Source organism: Juglans regia, chromosome 5 (genome assembly GCF_001411555.2).
Source record: "Juglans regia cultivar Chandler chromosome 5, Walnut 2.0, whole genome shotgun sequence".
In the NCBI taxonomy this organism is placed as follows: domain Eukaryota; kingdom Viridiplantae; phylum Streptophyta; class Magnoliopsida; order Fagales; family Juglandaceae; genus Juglans; species Juglans regia.
In genome coordinates, this window is record NC_049905.1 from 10,719,818 (window position 1) to 10,736,982 (window position 17,165).

Consider the following 17,165-nt stretch of genomic DNA (forward strand, 5'->3'; position numbering starts at 1 on the left):
CACAAGCAAAAACCTAGAAGAACAAGTTAGTTTCAGAGTTAGAGTTAGGAAGTGGTCTGAGTTAAGTTCGTAGAAGTGAAGCTAAAGGGGAGTTTGAACAAGAAACGTCATCGTGGGAAGCTTGAAGGAAGTGCACCATATGGAATAATTAGGGCGGCAAATGGTCCGGTCTGACGATGGATCGAATATTTTCAATCTATCATTTTTTTGGACCGGACCGGACCGAACACCCAAAGGGACCGGACTAGACCGATAGCTGCGGTCCGGTCAGGTCTAGTCGGTCCGGCCTAATTTTTTTTTATTTTTTTAAATAATTAATAAAAAAAATATTTAAAATACTAAATTAAATTAAGTGACTTATTAATGTGGATTATGTAACAAACTCAATAAAAAAATATTTTATATGGTCAATGATAATAAATTAGATGAAAATTATATTATTAATTTATATAATTACTATATAATTAACTAATTGATATTATATATTTATTAATTCATAGAATATTAACAAGTGTCAATAGCATATTTAAAATTTTATATTGTTAATAGTGATAGGTTAGATGAAGATATATATAAAATATTGTTAATTTATAGAATATTAACAAGTATTAATAATATATTTAAAAATTTATATTGTTAATTGTACAATTATTATATAGAAAAAATATATATTTTTTATTTTTCATTCGGTCCGGTCCAGTCCGGAAAAACCCTGGACCGTGGACTGGACCGAAAAGTTTCGGTCCTCTAAAATGTGGACCAGACCGGTCTAAGTCTCTGTCCGGTCCGGTCCGGACCGAAACGGTCAGTCCGTTCGGTTCGACTGGACCGTTTATCACCCCTAGGAATAATCAAGCGAAATAGGGAGTTTAGCTGCTTTAAGAAGTATGGAGTTATTCAATACGCAATGTTTTTAATTGCTTTAATAAAGGGTAATGTTTGTAAAGCACAACATTTTGGGACTTAAAAACACCAAAGTCGTGCGTTTAAGTGTCTCTGAGTTTCAAAAGTTGTAGTGGCCTGTGATGTGTTTTTATTATGCATAAGTCATGTTATCAAACCTGGGTAGTTTTTTAGAATTTGTTTAGGAAGGAGACGAATATAGAGAGGAAGTGGGAGGAAGAAGAACCATCTGGAATTTGTCAGGACTTTCATTATAAGGAGGTTGGAATCCCTCAAAGTATTCATCTTTTGAATTTACGCATGGCTCTTTGAAGCCTTTTCTCAAACACCTGCCGTCTATTTTTCTACTTCATTATTGCAACATCTATTCTGCTTTCATTATCATTCTTGTTGACATTCAGCCCGCACTTAACAATCAAACATGTTCTTATCAATTGGTATCAATATCCACTGATCCTATGGCAGAAAATACTAGATCTAAACTTCAACAACAAAAGGCATTTCAACAACAACTCAATGAGGTTCAATAGCAAAATCAGCAAACTATACAAGACCTTACGGCCAATATGAAACAACTGAACGACATGATACACACAATCATTATGGGCCAAAATCAACAACAGCAGCAACATCAACAACAATATCATCAGCAAGAACATCATCAATAATAGCAACAATAACAGCGTGGGCTTCAATATGATATCCAGTTTGACCAAGAACAACCAGATCAGAGGCAAGGCAATTTCAGGACAGTAAAATTAGACTTTATTCATTTCCAGGGAGACCAACCAGCGTCTTGGATCTTCAAGGCAAACTAGTATTTTGAATTTCACCAAACCCATATGCCTCATTGTATGTTCATGGCCTCCTATCATATGGATGGAGAAGCTCTTGTGTGGTATCAAGAGTCTTTTGAGGGGGCCATTTCCGTGTGTATTTGCTTTAGTCCGATGGCATATGATAATCCCATGGAAGCATTGGCGTGATTAAAACAAACTAGTTCCATTGCTGCGTACAAGGCATAGTTCGAGGCTATTTCCGATCGGTTGAGAGGACTCTCAGATGTGCACAAGCTGACTTGCTTCCTCAGCGGGCTAAAAGATGAAATCTACCTTCGTATTAGGATGTTCAATCCTGTCAATTTAAATGCAGCATATGGGTTAGCCAAAATACAAGAGGAATACCTCTTAAGTACAAAAAAAACCAGCAAGCCTATAATGGAGAAAACTAGTGCAGCAGTTGGGGGCTTTTCCCAAGGACCCTTCTTGAGTAGTAGTGACAGTAAATGGTCCAGACCCATGGGTGCCACTAGACAGGTATCCTCGGCTCAAATGGATGAAAAATGCAAGAAGGGGTTGTGCTACCATTGCGATGAGAGGTGGAGCCCAGCCTATAACTATAGAAATCCAAGGATATATTTGTTACAAGCTAGTGAAGAAGAATTAGGGGAGGAAGAGGGCACCCAACCAGACGATCGTCTAGAAAATGCAAGATAATATGTTTCAATCTTACATTTTCTTACTTGATATTGCTAGATGTGACATTATATTAGGAGTCCAATGGTTAGAGACCTTAGGCCCTGTAACTTGGGATTTTTCGAAGATGTTTTTGAGTTTTTCCCATGTGGGAAGGCTAGTGGAATTAAAAGGGTTAAAATTGTGCCCCTCGGTGGTGGAGGATGGACCAAAGATGTTAAAGGCCACGATGGCCAAGGGGAAGGGGTTGTTATTATAGATTGTGCTTGATGAGAATAATGGAAAAGATTCCTATGTTGAGGATAATGAGGTTAATGAGTTGCTACAGAATTTTCAAGGGATTTTTGAGGAACCTAGAGGGTTAACCCCTACCTGTGCCCATGATCACAAGATAATTCTTAGGGAGGATGCTCAACCTATAAGAAATAGGCTGTATCAGTATCCCTTCTATCAAAAGACAGAAATAAAGAAGATAGCATTTGAATTATTGAAATAAGGGGTGGTGAGACCAAGTTCTAGCCCTTTCTCTTCCCCTATTTTGCTGGTTCATAAGGTCGATGGGAGTTGAAGACTTTGTGTTGATTATTGGGCACTAAATAAGGAAACAATGAAGGCAAAGTTTTCTATTCCGGTGATTAATGAGTTGTTGGATGAATTGTTTGGCTCAATTATTTTCTCTAAACTCGATTTGAGGTCGGGTTATCACCAAGTGAGAGTAATGGATGAGGATATACCCAAAACAACTTTTTGAACTTATAAAAGGCATTACGAGTTCTTGGTAATGAACGATGTCTTTAAACCCTATCTTTGAAAATTCGTACTGATGTTTTTTATGACATCTTGGTCTATAGTGAGAGCTGAGATGAACATTTGGAGCACTTAAGTAAGGTCTTATCCTTGCTGTAGCAACACAACCTTTATGCCAAAAGATCTAAATGTAAATTTGTTGTTGGGAAAATTGATTACTTGGGTCATGTAATTAATGCTGATGGAGTGATGGTTGATGCTTCTAAGGTGACTTCTATGCTAGAGTGGCCTGAGCCTAAGATTGTGAAGTCTCTAAGGGGATTCCTAGGGTTAACAGGATATTATCGAAAGTTTATTAGAAATTATGGGAGTATTGCAGCCCCCTTCACAACTTTACTTAAGAAGAATTATTTTTATTGTAGCCTTGAAACAGGTTGTTGCACATCCCCCAATATTAAGGCTATCGAATTTCAGTAAACCATTTACTATTGAGTGTGACGCTTGTGGAATTGGGCTGGGAGCAGTTTTTTATCTAAGTACGGTCATTAAGGGTAAAGCACTTTTCTTATTTACCTATGGAAATGAGCTATTGGCTCTTGTGACAGTAGTCCAAAAATGGAGGCCTTACTTCCTTAGTCAGTCGTTTGTGATTAAAACTGGCCAATAGGCCCTCAAGTTTTTACTTGAACAATGAGTGGGTACTGAGATGGAGCAAAAATTGATGGCAAAATTGATGGGGTATGATTTTTCGATTGAGTACAAAAAAAAGAAGGGAAAATAAGGTGGCAAACGCCCTATCTAAAAGGGGAGAAAATGTAGAGGAATCTATGTATTCTGCAATGGTTTCATTTCCCACTCCATTGTGGGGTGATGAATTGAAGCAGAGTTACCAAAACTCTAAGGAGCTGGCTGAATTGTCGGAATAATTCCAAGCCAACCAAGACATCCCTAAGGGTTTTTCCCTACATCAAGGACTGATCATAAGAAAAGGAAGGATAGTATTGGCTCTTGAATCTGAGTTTAAAAAAAAGGTGTTACATTATGTGCACCACAATTCCCAAGCAGGCCATTCGGGCTACTTGAAAACAGATTAAAGGGCTAAGCATGATTTCTACTGAAAGGGTATGAAGAAATGTGTTAAAAATATAGTGAAGGAATGTGACACGTGCCAAATGATGACGTATGAAACCTCACATCTAGCGGGGCTGCTTCAGCCCTTGCTAATTCCTCAACAACCATGGTCTAACATATCGTTGGATTTTATTGAATGATTGTCAGTTTCTAAATGGATAAGTGTGATATTGGTAATGGTGGACCATTTCACTAAATATGCACATTTTATGGTATTGGCCCACCCCTATACAGCACCAGTTGTGGCAAAGGAGTTCATAAAACATGTTTTCAAGCTTCACAGATTTCCTAAGTCTATAGTATCTGATCGAGACCCTATTTTTCTAAGTTCTTTTTGAAAGGCTCTTTTTCATTCTCAAGGCTTCTCACTAGATTTCAGCTCAGCGTACGATCCACAGACATATGGCCAGTCTGAAGTGGTAAACAGGTGTATTGAAGGGTACCTAAGGTGTTATGTTGGAGTGAGACCTAAGGTTTGGTCACAATGGATCTCGATGGCAGAGTGGTGGTATAATACCACCTACCACACAGCTATCAAGATGACTCCATTTGAGGTTGTTTACTGCTACTCACCCCCAAATCTACTTTCATATATACCAGATACTAGTTCGAATGATGCAGCAGACCAACTAATGAGAAGCATAGAGCATATTATCAATTTACTAAGGCACAATTTAACAGAGGCTCAGAATAGAATGAAGCACTATGCAGATAAAAAGATAACCGAATGAGAATTTGACAAAGGAGAATGGATGTATCTGAAACTACAACCATATAGGCAAAAAAAAGTTTCTCTAAGGCACAAGATGAAATTGGCCCCTAGATATTATGGGTTGTTCGAAATTGAAGAAAACGTTGGCAAGGTGGCTTACCGTCTAAAGTTATCTAAGACCTTGAACATTCACCCTATGATCCATGTCTCCTGCTTGAAGAAGAGACTAGGCTCCCAGATCCAAGTGCTTCCAACCCTTCCTCCAACATATCAGATCGGGGAGATACAACCAAGATTGGAGAGGATCTTAAAGAGACGCATGAAGAGGCACAGCGACAGGGTAGTGATTGAGGTACTCGTGCAGTGGGTGGGACTTCCTAAGGAAGAAAGTAGTTGGGAGCTGCTATGGAGGCTTCAAGCCCTTTATCCACACCTTGTGGACAAGGTGCTTTGAAGGAAGGGGAAATGATAAGAAGCCCGGCGACAAGCAAAAACCTAGAAGAACAAGTTAGTTGCAAAGTTAGAGGAAGGGAGTGATCTGAGTTAAGTTCATAGAAGTGAAGCTAAGGGGGAGTTTGAACAAGAAACGTTATCGTGGGAAGCTTGAAGGAAGTGCACCGTATGGAATAGTCAAGTGAAACAGGGAGTTTAACTGCTTTAAGAAGTCTGGAGTTATTCAATACACATAATTTTTAATTGCTTTAATAAAGGGTAGTATTAGTAAAGCACAACATTTTGGGACTTAAAAACACCAAAGCCGTGAGTTTAAGTGTCTCTGAGTTTCTAAAGTTGTAGTGGTCTGTGATGTGTTTTTATTATGCATGAGTCATGTTATCAAACCTAGGTAGTTTGTTAGAATCTATTTTGGAAGGAGACAAATATAGAGGATTAGTGAGAGGAAGGAGAACCATCTGGAATTTGTCAAGACTTTCATTCTAAATAGGTTGGAATCCCTCGAAGTATTCATCTTTTGAATTTACGTATAGCTCTCTGAAGCCTACTCTCAAACACCTGCCGTCCCTTTTTCTACTCCATTACTGAAACATCTATTCTGCTTTCATTATCATTCCTATTTACATTCAGCCCACACTTAACAATCACACAGGTTCTTATCAATTATCGTCCATTTTCGACGTGTTCTTGTGGTGCTATGTAAACTATAATGGAATTTCATCAATAAGAATATGTTGTTCAGTTCTTGATGGGTCTCAACGACTCTTGTGCTAATATTTGAGATCAAATTTTGTTATCCAATCTACTCCCTCCTATTAACAAGGTATTTTCTCTTGTTGTTCAAGAAGAGAGACAATACCAGATTAGTCAATCTATTTTTGGTAATTTTGTTCTTGAACCAATGGCTATGCTTACACAATCACATCTTGCAAAGTCTCAAAATACGTTTTCTGAAAAACAAGGCAATTATTGCAAGGACAACCCTTATTGTAGCCACCATTGAATCCTAGGTCATACGATTGAAAAATGTTACCGAATTCATGGCTTCCCGCCTAGTTTTAAGTTCAACAAGAATAAGTAGATTTCTTATAAGTCTAGTCCTCATTCTGCAAATCAAGTCTCCACTAATAAATCTACAACCAGTTCTGGTCTAGTCATGCCATTTTCTCAGGAGCAGTGCCAACAGTTTATTTCCATACTTCAATCTCAATCTCCTTTACCTAATCAATCTTCTTTTCCATCAAATCAACCATCTGCAAATCATGTAGGTACTGTTTCTTCTTCTGAGAATGTTCCAAGCTCATCTGTTCTTTTTCAGGTACATATTTTTGTACTTCTCAACATTCATCTATTTTTTTTTGTTAATCATTACAATATCTTCTATTCCTTCTTGGATCTTTGATATGGGTGTAACATTTTTATACTTCTCAACATTCATCTATTTTTTCTGTTAATCATTATAGTATCTTCTATTCATTCTTGGATCTTTGATATGGGTGCAACTAATCATATGACTAGTTCATCCCATCTCTTTACTTCTGTTACATCTACCATTCATACTTCAGTTCAATTACCAAATGGTAATTTTGTTCTAGTTACTCACATTGGTATTGTTCAAATTTATGCATCTTTAGTTCTTAAAAGATGTTATTTTTGTTCCATATTTTCATTGCAATCTCATTTCAGTTAGTAAATTAGCATCTCACTTACCTTGTTGCCTCATTTTCTTTCATAATTTTTGTTTCTTATAAGACCTCTCCAACTGTAAGGCGATTGGTGTGGGTAAACAAAATCGGAGTCTTTATCATTTACCACAAGATTCACATCAGACTTTTTTATTTCATTTTCCAACTGTTATTCTAGTAAATTTGTCAATAATGCCTTTGAATTATGGCATAGTAGATAAGGACATATTTCTCCCTCTCGAATGCAATTTTTAGTTCATGAATTTCCTAAGGCATTTCATACTTCAATATCAAATAATACTTCTTGTAAGACCTGCCCCTTGCAAAACATAAAAGGTTGCCTTTTCATAATAGTAATTATGTTTCTTCTTCTATTTTTAATCTTGCTCATTGTAACATTTGGGGACCCTTTTTTGTTCCTTCATATGATGGTTTTCACTATTTTCTTACTGTGTTAGATTATTTTAATCGATGTATGTGGGTTTATCTCATAAAGTCAAAATATGAAACCAGAGAATACATTCAGTCCTTCTTCAAGTTTATTCAAACACAATATCATAATACTATTAAAATCATTCCATCCAATAATGGTTCTAAATTTGATATGAAACAATTTTTCACTACCCATGGTGTTTTACTTGAAAAGAGTTGTCCTTGTACTCCTCAGCAAAATGCTGTTGTAGAATCTAAACACTAACATATTCTTAATATTGCTAAAGTTATTATGTTTCAATCTTCTTAATTTACCTTTAAGACTCTAGAGTGGCAGTACTCTAACTATAGTCCATCTTATTAATCTTCTTCCTACACCACTTTTTTGTTACAAAAGTCTCCTTATGAAGTTCTCTTTTCCATTAAACCATCTTATGCTCATTTGAAAACTTTTGGTTGCCTTTGTTATGCTTATGTTTTAACACAAAAATAAAAAAATTGTTCCTCGAGCTTAGCCTTGTGTCTTTCTTGGTTATTCTAATTCATCATATTATCCACATTTTTTATAATGTTATTTTTCATGAAGATAATTTTCCTCTTCAATCTAACAAATCTGCTTCTTTGTTTAATCCTGTCTCTTCTAATTTTTCTTTTCCTAACATTGTTCTTCATACACCTATTACAATTCCAATGTCCGTTACTCCTCCAAATATTCCAATAGATACTTCCACTTCTAATTTAGCTCTTTCGCATCATCTTTGAAGGTCATCTCGACCTCATAAACATTCTCATTACTTACAAGATTATCATTGTAACTTGGCCTCATCTCAAGACTCACCCAGCCAGTCTTCCATGGATGATGGTATTGTATCCGCACTCAAAGGTATTACATATCCTCTTTCCTCTTATATTTCCTATGACAAACTTTCACTGTAATGACCCAATCCAATAATTTTAAGGTCAAAATATTGATGATTTTTATTTGGCCTAAATTATATTTAATGGTCCATATTAGATAAGCCCACGGACGATAAATTATTGAGTTTGATTAAGAGTTTTAATTAGACTCAAGAATTAGGTTAAATCTCATTTATTATTGAACGAGTTAGACTCCTTTTAGAATTTAAAAATTAGCCATTAGAAATTTATTTCAATTTAAAATCATCACTGATTGAAGTCCCTTAGTCAGTCTTAGTCACTGCCAATCCTACATTGAATGAACTGCTAGATCATGTTTTTAAATTCAAACTGTATTGTTTAAAGGTTGAAAATAATGCATAAAGTAAACAACCACAACATTTCTAAGAGCACTAATATTTGAGAGTAACTTTTCATCTCTCTTATCGTTAAATCTTTTTAAAATCCTCCAAACTAATTGCACCAATGAAAAGGGACCCCCCCAACCTTTTTTGCCCATCTTCTCTTATTTTAGTGTATGGATGAAGAAGACCAATCCATTGCAACTGGATCACCCAAGACTTATATATATATATATATATATATATATATATATTTATATAATTGGAATCAGATAGAGATAATAAGTATAAAGAGAAGATGAATGTAAGTAAAAATAGTCGTTTATTTAAAATAACTTACAAAATGTATCAAGAAGTTGGATAAGGAACAAGTGAAGGGAGATGAAGAAATGGGAGAAAAGGAAGATTATCCTCTTCTGAAGCTAAATTCTCCTTTTATACATCAAGGAGCCGCCTTTACAATTATTTCAACAGTAGTAAATAGTAAATACAAGTACAACGAACAATAGTGAACAATAAAATTGACTTTTTTTTACTATTCATTTGATTGTAGAAAAGTTACCAAAAAACAAGAGTTCAATTAGAAGGAACCTCTGTTTTTGCAAGAAACATCAGCGGAAATCAAGGGGTCTTCAGCACTGCTATTGGCTTGTACCAACGTACATAATTTCATCATTTTTGGATCAACCATTGGATAGCCTTGGGTGGTTCCCGGATCATGTCAAAATATGTTATCATAAGGGTCCGTATTATCAACAGAGGCTTTAGAGGATGCCTTAGAATCATCATCAGAATTATCATTGTCATCCCGGAGGGACTTCTTCAATAAATAAATCAAATCGTTTTTGTTGAGTCCTTGGAGAACAGACTTATTCTTGGACTTAGAAGATTTATTTGATATATTAGATGTAATAGAGGAAGTAGCAGGTTTAGCATTCTGCTTAGCAGAGGTAGTGGCCTGAGTGATTGGGTATCTAGGCAGGGAACAATCTTTAACAATAGGGAATTCCTCAATGCTTTTGAGGTCTAGAGTAGTTTGAGGAAAATCTCTGGTGACAATATCATTGACGTTTTGTGTGTGGGGATATTTGTCCCACCATTTGACGAACCAATAACGGACCAATATATCTCCATTCCGCTCATATCAAATTTTGAAGCAAATTTAAACTTTACTTTATGACCCAAAGGATTAGTAGTAATGTCATCATTTTCCAAAAGGAATGGGTATAAAGAAGAAATGAAATGAATCTCTAATATGACTTTGTCAATCATATTTTTAACAAGGACTGAAGGAATTTTAAAACAAACATTATTCTGGTAGACATAAGCAGTGTTGAGCTCATACTTGATCTTCATTATAGATCCATTAGCAGAGAAAAATCTTTCAGTAGATTTTTTATAATACTTACTAGCTATTATTCCTTCCTGAATACAATTCATGTCTAAACTGGAATCAATCATAGCAATCACAGTAAATTCATACTCATGACAAACAATAATAGTAACTTTAGAAAGCACTTAGGAGGAATAGTATGATGGACAGTGTTTTTGGTACCGTACCGTACCGGCCGGTACGGCCGGTATATGCCGTACCGGCCAATCGGCCGGTACCGATAAAATAAGTGTTCCGTTTCGGCCGAAATTTCGGCCGTACCGGTATTTTATGTTTCGGCCGAAACACAAATTTCGGCCGGTACGCTTTTCAGCAGTTAGGTTGATGGCATTTTTGTAATTTTTGCAAACTCTAAAGGGCAATTTTGGAATTTTACCACAAAATCAAAACCTACTTTCGGACTCCTGAATCTCATTTCTCAATCTCTGCCTTCTAAATCCTGAACTCAATTCGGCCGAACCATTTCGGCGCCCAGGCTCACGGCTCCCAGTCCCACGCCTCAGTCACGCACGAGCAGCCAGCGGCCCAGCAGTCCACCGCACGACGCCGACCACCACCAGGCCTCAACTTGGTATTTTATTTTTACTATTTTTTTTTGTTTATATTTATAACTTAATTTAATTATTTTTTTGTTACTTTTTTGATAAACAAATCAGAATTGTATTTTGATAGATGTTTTAGATTATATTGTTATAGTGTTTGTTTGTATTTTTATAGATATTTTAGATTATATTGTTATAGATGTTTGTTTTTATTTTGATAGATGTTTTAGATTATATTTTTATAGATGTTTGTTTGTATTTTTAATTTTTTATAGATGTTTTAGATTATATTTTGATAGATGTTTTAGATTATATTTTGATAGATGTTTGTTTGTATTTTTATAGATGATGTTTTAGATTATATTTTTATAGATGTTTGTTTTTATTTTGATAGATGTTTTAGATTATATTTTTATAGATGTTTGTTACTTTGTTTGTATTTTTAATTTTTGATAGATGTTTTAGATTATATTTTGATAGATGTTTTAGATTATATTTTGATAGATGTTTGTTTGTATTTTTATAGATGATGTTTTAGATTATATTTTTATAGATGTTTGTTTTTATTTTGATAGATGTTTTAGATTATATTTTTATAGATATTTTAGATTATATTTTTATAGATGTTTGTTTGTATTTTTATAGATGTTTTAGATTATATTGTTATAGATGTTTGTTTTTATTTTGATAGATGTTTTAGATTATATTTTTATAGATGTTTGTTTGTATTTTTAATTTTTTATAGATGTTTTAGATTATATTTTGATAGATGTTTTAGATTATATTTTGATAGATGTTTGTTTGTATTTTTATAGATGATGTTTTAGATTATATTTTTATAGATGTTTGTTTTTATTTTGATAGATGTTTTAGATTATATTTTTATAGATATTTTAGATTATATTTTTATAGATGTTTGTTTGTATTTTTATGGATGTTTTAGATTATATTGTTATAGATGTTTGTTTTTATTTTGATAGATGTTTTAGATTATATTTTGATAGATGTTTGTTTGTATTCTTATAGATGATGTTTTAGATTATATTTTTATAGATGTTTGTTTTTATTTTTTATTCTTATAAATGTTTTTGATTATATTGCATAAGTAGTTTAGATTTGATGAGTTTCTTCTTAATGACTTACTTATAAGTGTTAATTTGTTATACTTTAATAGTTATAAATGTCTAGTTGTCAATCAACTGGTGGTATGACTTCAACTCCAACACTTGCTCCTGTAAGATCAGAAGATCCAGCATAGGCCCATGCACGTGCTGTGCCAGGGGCAAGAAATAATACTGAATGTTTATATTGTAATAAAATAATTAGAGGTGGCGGGATCACTCGGTTCAAGCATCATCTAGCTGGAATTCCAGGCGATGTAGAAGCATGTAAAAAAGTGTCTGAAGATGTAAAATGGCAAATGAAGGAGTTGCTTAATGAAATGGAAAAAAGCAAAGAGAAGAGAAGGAAAATAAGGTCAGAGATTGGAGGCGATATAGATTTAACATCTGATGATATTGACGATCGTAATAGTATGGAGGGACAGTCTCAACTTTCAAAAGGTAAGGGGAAGTCGAAAGAATCTGGAACTGGAGAGTCAGTGGAGGGATTGAGTAGATTTTTTGCTCCAAGAACAACTCCTGGGGCCCAACCTTCAATTAAGAGTTCTATGTGTTCAAATGAGATGATTGTAAAAGCAAAGATGGCTGTAGCACGCTGGTGGTATGATGCTAATCTGCCTTTTAATGCTGCTCAATCTAAGTTTTATCAACCAGCTATTGATGCCATGACTACCATTGGGCCAGGATTCAAAGGCCCATCTTTATATGAGTTGAGAGGAAATTTGTTAAAAATGGCTGTGAATGAGGTTCAAGATTATTTGCAACAAATTAAGAAGATTTGGAATGAGACCGGTTGTTCACTAATGGCAGATGGTTGGACAAACCAGAAGCAACAATCAATAATCAACTTTCTTGTTTATTGTCCGAAAGGTACAATGTTTTTGAAGTCTGTTGATACATCTGGTCTTAGAAAAGATGCTGAAACATTGTTTAACATCTTTGATGAGGTTGTTCAAGAAATTGGAGCTGAGAATCTTGTGCAGTTCATAACGGACAATGATGCAAGTTATAAAGCTGCAGGAAAAAAGTTACAACAGAAGTATGGCTCTTTCTACTGGTCCCCATGTGCAGCTCATTGCATAGATTTAATGTTGGAGAATTTTTCTGATCCAAGATATTTTCTCCTTATTGATGATACCATAAAAAAGGCAAAAAAGATAACAAAATTCATCTATAACCATGGCTGGGTTTTGGCATTGATGAGAAAAGACTTTACCAAAGGTCATGATTTGTGTCGTCCTGCAGTTACAAGATTTGCGACAAATTTTTTAAGTATCCAATGTTTGCTCTTGTTTAAGAAAGAACTCAGACAAATGTTTACTTGTGATAAATGGATTGCATCAAATCATTCTAAGAGCAGCATAGGGAAAGAGATAGCTGAGATTGTTTTAGAAGATAAAGAGTTTTGGGTTCAATGTCAATTCATTGTTAAAGTTAGTGAACCTTTGGTTCGTGTTCTACGACTTGTTGACGGGGATGAGAAGCCTGCAATGGGATACTTGTATGATGCAATGGAAAGAGCCAAAGAGAACATAAAAGCAAGATGCAATAACAAAGTCAGTTTATTCAGTCCATTCACCAGGATCATTGATTCCAGATGGGATAGGCAGCTTCACAGTCCATTACATGCAGCGGGTTGTTTTCTTAATCCTGGAATTTACTATAGCCCCAATTTTAAAAATAAAAATGAAGTTATAAGAGGCTTCAACAGCTGTGTTATGAAAATGGAACTTGATCCCGATAATCAAGACAAGATCATTGCAGAACTTGACTTGTATAAGAATGCAATAGGTGAGTTTGGACATTCTTTAGCAATCCGCCAGCGTGATAAGATTAATCCAGGTATTATCATTTATCAATATCATTTGTTAAATAGTGTGACTTTGTACTTTAAATTTTATCTTATTTTATTTTTACTTGTATTTAATTAATAATTTATAATTGTATTATTGTTATAGTTGCATGGTGGACCCAATTTGGTTGCGAGATTCCAACGCTTCAAAGGTTTGCTGTTCGAGTACTAAGTCAATGTTGTAGTGCAACTGGATGTGAGAGAAACTGGAGCACATTTGATTTTATTCATTTGAAGAAGAGAAATAGATTAGTGCATAAACGTTTGAATGACTTAGTATTTGTTCGTTATAACTTGAAGCTGAGAGAGAGGTAAATTTTTTTAATACTAATGTTTTCACTGTTGAAAAATATATAACATTTTCACTTATGTTTGATTTTATTTTGACAGGAGCATAAAAAAGGGAAGAGATGCTTTAGATCCAATCAATCTTGAAAACATTGATTTGATGGAAGAATGGGTAGGTGAAGAATCTGAGCTTCTTGATGGAGAAGATTTAGATTGGGCAAGTATTGAGGAGCCATTGGCCTCACTAAATGAGGAAGACAATTATAATATTGGTGTTGATGTTGATGATGGAGATGACGTTGATGAAAATATTTTGATTCACATGTCGAATCCTGATCCTTATTGTCTTTTTGATGAGGATGATCATCTTTGATGACGTAGTGAAGTTACTGATTTTATCATGATAATATTGGTATTTATATTTTATAACTTTATGTTAGTTGTAACTTAAAACTTAAGACTTGTATTGAGAATATTGAGTTTGACTTATTTTGTTGTTATTTTGGAATACAGTTAATGCTTGTATATATATAATTTATCCAGGTTTAAATTATTCCAAAACGGTATACAAAACGGTACCGGTACGGTACGGTACCGGTACCGAAACGGTATCGTGACCGAAATATTATGCCGGAACGGTACACGAAACGGTACCGGTACCGAAATATTTCATTCCAGTGCCTTGACCGGTACGGCTTCCGGTACGGTATTCAAAACTTTGATGATGGATCAAGGAAATTTAATTTTCTTCAGAATGAGAAGTTTTTTCTTCCTTTTGATTTGAATCTGAATCATTTATTTGCTCATCATTATCAGAAGGAATATCTTAATCAAACTGTTTATCAATTTTTAAACATAATAATTCTCGTTTAAAATAATCATTTTCAAATTTGAGGCTGTTAATCTCAGTTTTAAGCTCAACAATTTATTTTTTAATAAAAACAACTTCACGTTGTAAACAATAGTAGAAATTTCTATGGGTTTTTTCTTTTCAAATATTCCCAAAGTTTCTTGAAAACTAATTTTTGATTTAGAAGTTTCAGGTTTTTGGTCAACCATCATCTTCTTGAGTTTATGAAGATATTTTTCTTTGAACTCAAGATTAGTAATTTGACTAATCAAGGTTAACAAAAGATTTTCATGTTCTTCGGCTTTGGTTAAGACATTGATTGTTTTACCCACAGATTTGCAACAAGAATCATTACAACCAAGCTTACTGTTGGGAGAATCAAAACTGAAGTCATTAATGTTAGATGATGCATAGGATTTTGTTTTTAAGAGACGAAACAGATCCTCTTGATCATTATCATTAATGTTTAACTGATTATACTTGTTTTTAAACTGATTAGACTTTCTGATACATTTATCGACAAAATGTCTAGACTTGTCATAATTAAAACATTTTCCTTTTGGAAGATTTTGAAAACTATTTTTCCTACCAAAGGATTTTTTTTTTTTTGGATAAAAATTATGCGGTTTTTTATAAAAATCATCACGGTTATAACTTCTTTTCTTGGCATGAGGTTTAGTAAACTTATCAGAGTATTTGTGCTTTTGTCTAGAAATAGCAATAGGAGGAAGGTCACATTGTTCACAAAAATTTCTCATTTCATATTTGGCTTTTTTACTATTCTTCATTTGTTGTCGAAACAATTTTTTATCATTACACATACTAATATCAAACTTCTTAATTGTACTGATAATATCACCATAAATGTAATTATCATAATTAAGGAGTTCCGAAATATCAGTAAGTTCATCCTTAGCTTTATTAGAAAATAGATGAGGTAATCTATAAATACATTTTTCTTTCCAGTAAGGCTTATGGCTATCGTTCGTAAGCATAACTCTAGAGATAAAAATATCTTAAAATATCTTAATACCATTTATAATCAAACATTTGACAACATCTCAAATTATTTAAATAATCGCTAATACGATTAGTAATGTTAGAGGGAGTTTCAACAAAATGTTTAAGAATAATATAAATCAAAGTATTAACACCATTAGGGATGCCTCTTCCTATGTTTGTATAAAAAATAGGTAAACGTTCATCATTATGCTTAACAGCATTTCGAATAGTTTCATTTGCTTCATTTGGTAGATGTTTATCCCACCAATGTCCAAGCATACCAGAAAATCCTATAGTTAATAAATCAACTGTCTGAGTTTAACTAAGACTGTTGTTATTAACATAAGTATTTGCAACCATGGACATTTTATTCATGGTATTGATCATTTTTTATTCAAATAATTCATCAATATTCCATTCATAAAGTTTGTCAAAAGAAATAGAAAACTACGTTTGAATAAATCTCTCTTCAAACTGTAAATCAGGTGGACTCGATCTGGGATACAAATTCTTCATTACACTCATTGGATTGAGTCTTTTTGAAGAAATTATTTTAATCTCAGGTTTCTCCAAATCAATATATTGAAAATTCTTTTCAAGTAAAATAAGATCTTTATCAGAAGAATCAGTATCATATGACTCTATTGTAGAAAAACTAGAAACAACTTCCTTATCATTGCTATTTAAAGCACTAGTAGAGGGTTGTTAATTCTTTAAGCAGCGAACATTTGATTAATTTTATCAAGTGTGTTAGCCTGTTTGGTCTTGGGACCTTGCCTATTCTTTGGTAAAATAATCAAGGGATTTTCAATTTTGGGAGTCAAAGTATAAACATGACTTTCAACAATTTCTTCAATACGATCTAACTGCTAACTTATGACATGAAGAGTTTGATTGACAAAATTATTTTGTTCAATAATTTTTTTGTTTCAGTGAAAGTAGTAGCGTTAGCATTGGGAACTTTAAAGGAAGAAACATTTATTTCTGCTCCTTTATGAGAAATAACAATTATCTTTAAAGGAAGATGACTAGATTTAACCACAGTCTTCCCTTCTTCCACAAAATTAGTTTTAACATTTAAACTAAGTTTAGAAACGTAATAATTTTCAAGGAATTTTCATAAAAATATATGCTTATGTAGGGGCATTCATTTTTTCTTTCAGTTTTCTTTTAACACGTAAGACTCTCTCTTATCACTATTTTTTGCAAAATTATATTCATTAATATAAAGCAATTAAATCAATTTCGAAAGCTCTATTAATCACAATAAGTTATTAGTGATGAATAAGAACAACCATATCTGAAACTATTAGAGATAAA

General features: G+C 33.7%; 1 protein-coding gene across 1 annotated transcript; it reads left to right on the forward strand.

Moving 5' to 3' along the window:
• Nucleotides 1-12,152: 12,152 nt before the first annotated feature.
• LOC118348426 lies at nucleotides 12,153-15,257 on the forward strand. The gene is made up of 2 exons (XM_035690046.1): nucleotides 12,153-13,695; nucleotides 15,178-15,257. The coding sequence occupies exons 1-2, from the start codon at nucleotides 12,153-12,155 to the stop codon at nucleotides 15,255-15,257; spliced, it is 1,623 nt and encodes a 540-aa protein (XP_035545939.1).
• The last annotated feature ends 1,908 nt before the right edge of the window (nucleotides 15,258-17,165 follow it).